General features: G+C 49.7%; 1 protein-coding gene across 2 annotated transcripts in view; it reads left to right on the forward strand.

The window, feature by feature from the left end:
* Positions 1 to 6,802, forward strand: part of LOC120582244 (uncharacterized) — a 118,626-nt gene extending 111,824 nt beyond the window's left edge. For both annotated transcript variants that reach the window (XR_005647515.1, XM_039837490.1), the window contains one exon: positions 5,394 to 6,802. Coding sequence is in view for 1 of the 2 variants with exons in the window: in XM_039837490.1 (XP_039693424.1) it covers positions 5,394 to 5,747 (354 nt within the window). In the remaining variant the exon portion in view is untranslated. The remainder of the gene's footprint in view (positions 1 to 5,393) is intronic.
* Positions 6,803 to 8,058: the final 1,256 nt, after the last annotated feature.

The following is an 8,058-nucleotide window of genomic DNA, read 5'->3' on the forward strand; positions in this document are numbered from 1 at the left end:
GGGCTGGGTAGAAAAAGGAGAAAGGATTAAGAAATACAAATTGGTAGTTACAAAATAGTCACGGGGATGTAAAGTACAGCATAGGGAATATAGCCGATAATATTGTAATAACTGTATGGTGTGTCATATGGTTACTAGACTTTGTAAGTTATATAAGTACCTAATCACTATGCTGTACACCTGAAACTAATAGTGTATGTCAACTGTAATTGAAATTGTTTTAAATTTTTTCTTATAAAAAGAAGATCTAGCAGGATCCAGGATAAGTAGGTGGTGTTTGGTGGCTGGGTTGCCAGGGGAAGCATACAGCTCCTCTCAGCAGCAAAATACTCTCCTCACATCGAGAGCAAAATCCAAACCACAATACCAAACAGGTTGAATCCTCTACCCTCGCGGTTATCATAAAAAATGTCTAGAGTTCATATTCGGCTCATATTCAAACGCGGGGGCACCTTCACATCCACACACGCACACTGTCATTTAAAAACCACTCACAGGTCTTAGCAGGCTCAGACTAGAGACAAATGCCAAAGGGACTCTATGGGGCTGAGGACATTCGGGATAAGAAATGAGCCAGGGTGAACTGTGGTTTAACAGCAGCGAACATGGCTCCATCTTTTGAGTTGGAAGCCAGGCCCTGTGCTGGCAGCTTTCCCTACGTGATCCCACATAACTCTCACCATCTCCATGAAGGCAGATGGATGGAGGGTTGGAGAGGGAAGCCCTGGCACCTTGCAGGAGACTCTGTAGCCAAAATAGCCATTATTTATGGGGCAATTACTATGTTCTCAGTGGCGTGCCATGCACCTCACATGCGGTTTTTCACTTAATCCTCAAGACAATCGTGCAATGTAGAACTGCGTCCCCCGTTTCTAATGGAATTGTGAGGCTCGAAGGTCGAGCACCTGGCCCAGAGTCACACAGTAGCAGTCTCAGGACTCAGTCCTTGGGAATCTAATCACAGAGCCCTGTGCTTTCCCACTCTGGACCACCTGTGTACGCCCCCCGAAGGCCACCAGGGGTAGCACAGACACCAGTGGTGCGGAGACAAGACTGGGCTCCCCATAGCCACATTTCTGTAATTAGGCATGAGAACGGCGTTTACCCTAAAAGACATGCCCATGTGTAATTTCACCATGATCTTTGCACATGTACTAGGGCAAGCTTCACATGAGTGAGTTTTAACACATTTCACAATCCATGCTAATATTAGCTTATGTTTACCCAGGGCTTGCTGTGTGTGTGCCAGCGCCATTCTGAGTGTGTAACAGGTATTAATTCACCGAATCCTTGTAACAGCCTCGTGTGGCAGTACTGTGGTGATCTTCATTTTACAAATGAGGAAAGCAGGGCCAGAGAAGATCAATGACTTGCCTGACATCACACGTAGAAAATGGTCCAGCCAAGCTTTGAACCCGGGCAAATCTGTTTGCAAGGCCCGTGTTCTTAACCCTGCCAGGCCGCAGACTAGAGGAGCATTACACTGTAGGTCATGGAGATGCTGCACCTCTGTGTCAGGTGGACCCCTGACATAGGTGATTGCAAGAAGGGACATACCTTTCCTAATAACTCCTGCTAATGATTCCACTAAAGAGGTTGGCACCAAAGATAATGGCTGATGCATGTGCCATCCATTCAGTTATCCTCAAGCCCTTAATATGTGGAGAGTCTAGGAAAGAGAAGTCTCAGGGAGTTTTCTGTTTTAACCCTTCCCATTTAAACATATTTGGCTGATGGCTGGAAAGAGTTTGGAGGCCTGCTGAGAGCTTTGACATTCTTGTCCAAAAGACATCGGTGTTGGCAGCTGTCCAAACACCGTGGTTGACTTTCAAACCATTTAATTGAAACCATATTTAAAACAAACAAAAAAAAATAGGATGGTACCAGAGTAGGAGAGAGGGCTTGGCAAAGACCTTATATGCGCTTTTTCCACCACTGGATTGACCAGACAGGGCCACAAAGCTGATACAACAGGATTAGCAAAATTGCATTGTTGGACCTAGGCACAGCGTGACATGTGCTACAGCAAAGGCATATTTGGCAGGATTAACCTGCCAAGGATAAAGATGTAGCAGACAAGGGGCTGAATTAATGGACTGGCATGACCGAAGCGGGAAATCTATTTACATACGATATTAACTGTGCTAACAAACTCCGGGCTGGGCTCAGCAAGCCAGGCAGTCCCCTTTGAACCGGGAGTTTTTCATTTTAAAGCCTACCTGGAAGGCATCAGCCAAGACGAGCTAAAGCAAATAGGCTTCACAGGTTGCCTTCGGATTTATTTTTGCCATTGTCCTGGAGTAGATGTGCTGTCTTAAATGCCTGTGATAGCATGTGTGACTTACTGACCGTGCAGAATGATCCTGATACCTTAGTTTTTTGGTGCCAAAAGGTCTTCCATTTGGCAGGTTACTGTCTATGAAAAAGCAATGAAGAAACATAGGTACAATACACATTAGAAAATACCTACTTGCAATGGGTTGTTTTGCCTGATTTCTGCGTTCTGAATCTCTGAAAGTCAGAACGGGACCAGGGTGAGCAAGAAAGAGAGCCCAGGACACAGAACTTGGGGAGGTGCTCTTGGTCCTGCTGGTGTCAGAGTGAGCTCAGCCCGAGTGTTTGCCTCGCTCTCCTCACCTTGGTCCCGCCCCGCTAGAAGCAGCCATGGGAACAATGTAAGATCTACCCATTCAAAACGTCGATGCACTTAAAATACACTTAACACAGACTCTAATGCACAGCTGGGTGTTGGGAGCTGGGGCCGAGAAGCGCTGAGAGATGGAGAGGGGAAGATGTGGGGGCTGATGAAGATGGTGGTGTCCACCGGGGCGTGAGCCAGTGGGGACCTCTGTGAGCCTGGTCCACTAACTGCAGTGCATCTCTGCTGAGGCTGCTCCAGGGTGTTAACTCCTGGCACCCAGCCTCCCAGGCACAGCCTGACCACACCATCCCTTTCCTGATCCAGGGAAGCCCCAGGCTGAGGGCATGCTGTGCCCGGGAATAGGGCTTCACAGCGCCAACAGCGCCTGCCACGTGGGCAAGATTTAATTTTCCTCCGAAGATGTTAAAGCCACGTCAGACCCCCACTGCACTGAGGCTCATTAGGAATATGAGTTTTTAACAGAGCCTAGATTCAGAGCTGCAGTTCCCAAATCTGGTTTATCAGAATCCCTGGGGTCAGGAGTGGGTTCCTAGCTTCACTCCCAAACCAACTGAAGAAGGGACTTGGAGTGCGGGGGAGGGGGAGCCCAGAATCCCTCCCTGTCCCCACATCCAGATTAGGGCAGCTGTCCAGCACCAGATGGAATCTACATTGCCCCACGGTCAATCTAGAAGGTGGACGACGAAGAAATCAACCTGCATATCTGTTGCTTTCATCTTTTTCTAGAAGTAACAGAAAATGGTTTGTTGATTGGAGACCTCTGATGTCACAAAGCTTAGATAAATGCCCTGTCCTTGGGACTGTCTATGCCAAGTGATCGTTAAAATAAAAGTAAAACCCACAGAATTAACTGGCTTGACCCTACCAAGCAATTGGTAAAGAAGGAACTAACATAAGGAGACCAAAGTGGAAAATAAAAAGATAAAAAGCTTTAGTTAAAATTGGTGCAGAATTTTGGAACACCGGAAATCTTATATTTTCTTACAATGCCCCTGGGGTAGCTGAGTTCCTCAGGGAGGAAACAATAGGTAAAAAGGCCCTGAAGTGGGAGGGAACAGGCTGTGTTCCAGCAGGGCCACTCCGTGTGGCTCAGTGACACCCAGTTCCACCTGCTTCCTCATCCCAGCGCTCAACCACGGTGCTGTACAGCCAGCCACTAGTCCATACGGCACACCTGAGAACAGGAGTTCTCCTCCTCCCCCTGTTGACGGACCACATAAGTCCCTTCATCCTGCTAAACTTCCCACTCCTCACCAAGTGGGCGCAATGACAGATCACGACCTTCACGGGGTGTGAGGCGCCTAGAACAGCACCTGCCTGGACATAGCACCCTTCACCCAGCACACAGTGAATGCACAGCTCATCTGTGTCCTGCCTGGGAGCCTGGTCTGTGCCACCCACGTGTGGCAGAAATCCCCAGCTTGGCAGTGCTGTGGACCACAGAGGCCCCAGTGCAGAGATTATGGCCTAATGTCCCCACAGGGATATACTTTGATTGTAGCTGTAACAAAAAGACTTTTCTGGACTCCGCGGCCACAGTGGTTTCCGTGCCGTGGTATTCAGCTATGATTGATGAATTACTCAAAGTTTCTGCCTCCCCCGACTCCAGCAAGAACTTTGGCAGAACGTCCATGCCACATCTAGTACTAGGAACTTGCCAACTTTGCGTCCTTAAAATAAAGCAGATTCCAAGATAGATGGCAGAAAGTAGAAAATGTAATTTTTTTTTTTCTTGATTGGATAACGAAGAACCAACGCAGCAGGCAGGAGCCATTTGGGGCCAAAGAGCTGTTCATTTTAAAGTGTTTATCGACACCTGGAAATAGGGATTAAACTTTAAATGCTATTTTCATGTCAGTTTATGTTATATAATTTCATAATGGTGATAAAAGCCAAGCAGACACCAAAGGGAGAGTTCCAACGTCATCTTACTGCTGAGTGCCTCTAGTACAGACTCTCAGTACCTCCCCGCTGAAGCTCAGGACAAGCCCGGCAGGTCACCTGCTGAAAGGCAGGGCACAGTGATGCTTGTCTTCACGTGGACAGCCTGGTTTCTTTTCAGCCAGTCTGTTTCTTTGGGTTTGCATAACTGTACAGATCTGCAGTGATCACCTTTATTTTGTGGTTGGGTTGTATTTCTGGCCTTTGGAGGATTTAGGGAGCTAGTCTCCATCTTTAGAAGGTTCCGTTCAGACCCTGGTCATCCTTAGTAAACATGGGAGCTACCCCACAGGGCTTTCGAGGTCTGGGGACCCAGGACAGACAGAAACATCGAGAGGGAGGGATCTAGGCAGAGTCTTCGGGTCTCTTTGTTTGGCAACAGAGTAGCAGGAATCCCTGTGTCCCTCCCATACAAGTATCAGTGAGGAAAAACTCTTACTTGATGGGCCTTAAAAATCCTTGGTTACCATGACACCCACCAGGGCAGAGATCTGGAAGCTGTGGAGGCTTATGTTCCCCTTCGAAGATTCGGCAAAGGGAGCAGACCCTTCCCAGAGAAGCACCAATGCACAGCGCTCCTTGGAGCCACTGATACCCACTCATGATCCCAGGGGATAGGAAGGCTGGCAAAGGACACAACAGAAAAGAAAAATCAGTCAGACGAGGGTAGAGAAGGAGATGCAGCGTCAAATCGGCTTGCACTCTGGTTCTAACCCGCGATGCAGCGTCAAATCGGCTTGCACTCTGGTTCTAACCCGCGGCTGCTCTCTTCCCCCCTCTCCACATCCAGAAGCATCACCGAGATGAGCCCACGACCATGGACCGCTCCCCAGCACGGTGCGGTGGGGCAGCTGGTGTTGTGAATCAGGCCGCTGCCGATCAGAGAACGGCTACTTCACAACACCAGGGTCGCACCCCACCACAGGCAGCACGCCGGGCGCCGGCGCCCCCCAAGTCCCCCACGAAGGCTCGTCACCGCTGGGACACCGCCAAGCCCTCCAGACCCAGGCGCCCTGAGGCTGTTTATCTACCAACACGAACAGCTCCATTTTTAAAGGAAAAGCCACTCCTGGCAGCATCAGCTTTCTGCGGAGAAATGGGTGCTACTGGCTTCCCCGTGACATGGACCTGTGGGCCATCGTAAGGGTTCGGCACCCCCAAACTGAACATTTCCTGTGAGGTGCTGGGAACGCACAGTGGTGACAAGGAGACTTTGTATTGATGAGTGGTGGTGGGAGCCCTAAAAAGGGCAAAGTGGAGGGAATAGAGGCCCTAGTTATAGCATAGTGGCATTGGGGGACACTCCTGGAGAGACAGAGGCCTTTTGTAGTCCCCTAGACAGGGAACACATCTATTTCCCGGACGGTCCCAGGTGCCCTGGAGCGTAAACGCTTTTCTCTCAGTGTGGGGGTTCCACGGCTCTCCATCAGGCAGGTGTCCCCACTGGATGAGAGCCAAGCACAAGGAGACCCTTCCTAGGGTGTCCATCTGTCACACACTCCTGTCCTAGGTAATGTGACCTGTCGCCTGTGCTGACAGGTGGGCTTCCTTTCCCCATCCTGGGTAATGTGACCTGTCACCTGTGCTGACAGGTGGGCTTCTTTTTCCCAGGGCCTCCCAGCCAAGGACCTGGCAGCGTTGGAAAACTAATGGGGTCTCCAGAGTCCAAGAATTTTTGTGCCTAACTTAAATCACCCTCGTGCGACACTGCCATAGTTCAGAGCCATGGGAGGGGTTTAAAGACACAGTAGGTAGGCTGGCTAGCATCCCTTCCGAAACATTAAGGAAAAAGAGCATGTCCATCTCTCTGGCTTTGTATGAGACAGAGAGTCCCGGGGCCACTCTGATAACCCAGGTTCTGTGTAACCTCTGTGCCGTGGTGTTGTTCCAGAAAGACAGAGGGAAGGACACAAACAAGCCCGGGGCAAACACCACAAATCAGGGTTACCCAGACGGAGCCTGGGTTATTCAGAGCTGCCCTGGGCTCTGTCACCTTGGAGTTCCAGGAGGTGAGTCTGCTGCTTCTGTGACGCTCTGTCTCCCCACCTCATCCCAACTGATACAGCATCTCTGAAATTTGCACCAAGTTACGCTTGGGGACAAGTATCTTCAGACTAAAGAGAATCCCAGTTTTTCAGGAAAGTCTTCCTGCCTCCTCCTTAAAATGAGAAAACTGCATGTCTCTGAGAATCTATCTGCTTACCACCAACAGAGTCCAAGCTAGTGCCGCTCAACAGTGTGGTCTGTGGTGGCAGCATCAGCACGATGGAAAGGCAGAATCTGGACACCTGCTGCGTGGGGTGGGGGATGGGGAGTGTGGGGAAGGGCAAGGCTCAGCACTGTGTGTTAACAGGCCCTCCAGGGGATTCTGCAGAATTGCACCCCCGTTTTGGTCTCCCCACATTCTCTCCAGCTTCCATTTCAGCCCCATCCCTTCTGCACAGAACAGCCAGAACGTTCAAAACACACACCAACATCTTGTGAATCCCTCCACCACCTTAAAGAGGTGGCCGCATGCCCCAGCCACTTCTCCATACTGGCCCTGAGCCACTGAGGAGCCAGGACAGAGGGAACGAAGCTCAATATGGGAGTCCCCAGGGCTTGCTCCCTGAGATGGAACAGAGCGCCCTCCGTCCTTAAACCAGACTGACCAGGCAGGACAGTAGTCTCCGCTTATCCACTGGTTTGCTCTCTGGTTTCCATTACCCACGGCCTGAAAATATCAAATGGGAAATTCGAGAAGCAATTCAACAGCGTTAAATCGAGAGCCGTTCCGAGCAGCGTGATGAAATCTCACGCGGTCCCAGTCCATCCGTTCACCCAGTGTCTCCACGCCGTATACCCTCCCCACCCGCCAGGCAGCAGCCCTCTCAGTCACCGCATCGACTGTAACCCTCATCTTACTTGATATTTGTCATTCTCCTCGTTCATCGCATCACGTAGGCAATTCTGTCACCTCACATCACCACGAGGGTGAGGACGGCACAGACCGTATTCACGTAACTTTCATTATAGTGTGTAGTTCTATGTTATTATTATCGTTACTCTCTTACTGTGCCTAATTTAGAAATTAAACTTTACCCTAGGTATGTACATATCAGAAAAAAACATAGTACACACAGGTTTTGGTACCATCGGCGGCTTCACGCATCCCTGGGTGTCTTGGGACCCATCCCCCACGGATAAGGGGGACTGCTGTATTCTCCTCGTTCATGCCTTTCTAAACGGTTAGATTCTAACCTTGTGTAAAGCACATCATCATGGAACCTGATTAAAAACCTAATGAAATTTTTAAATGGGGTCAACTCCAGAGAGAGAATGAGAGGGAGAAGTGTCTAAGAACCAGAGAAAGCTCTCCTTAATTTTGTTGTTAAGCTGGTGAATCCGCTTGAGATTTGCACAGTTCTCTTCAGGAGTCAGAGGCTGCAAAGGCAGTATGCCCCACCCCCACCCCC

This window comes from Pteropus medius, unplaced genomic scaffold, assembly GCF_902729225.1.
Source record: "Pteropus medius unplaced genomic scaffold, Ma_sr-lr_union100, whole genome shotgun sequence".
Classification (NCBI taxonomy): domain Eukaryota; kingdom Metazoa; phylum Chordata; class Mammalia; order Chiroptera; family Pteropodidae; genus Pteropus; species Pteropus medius.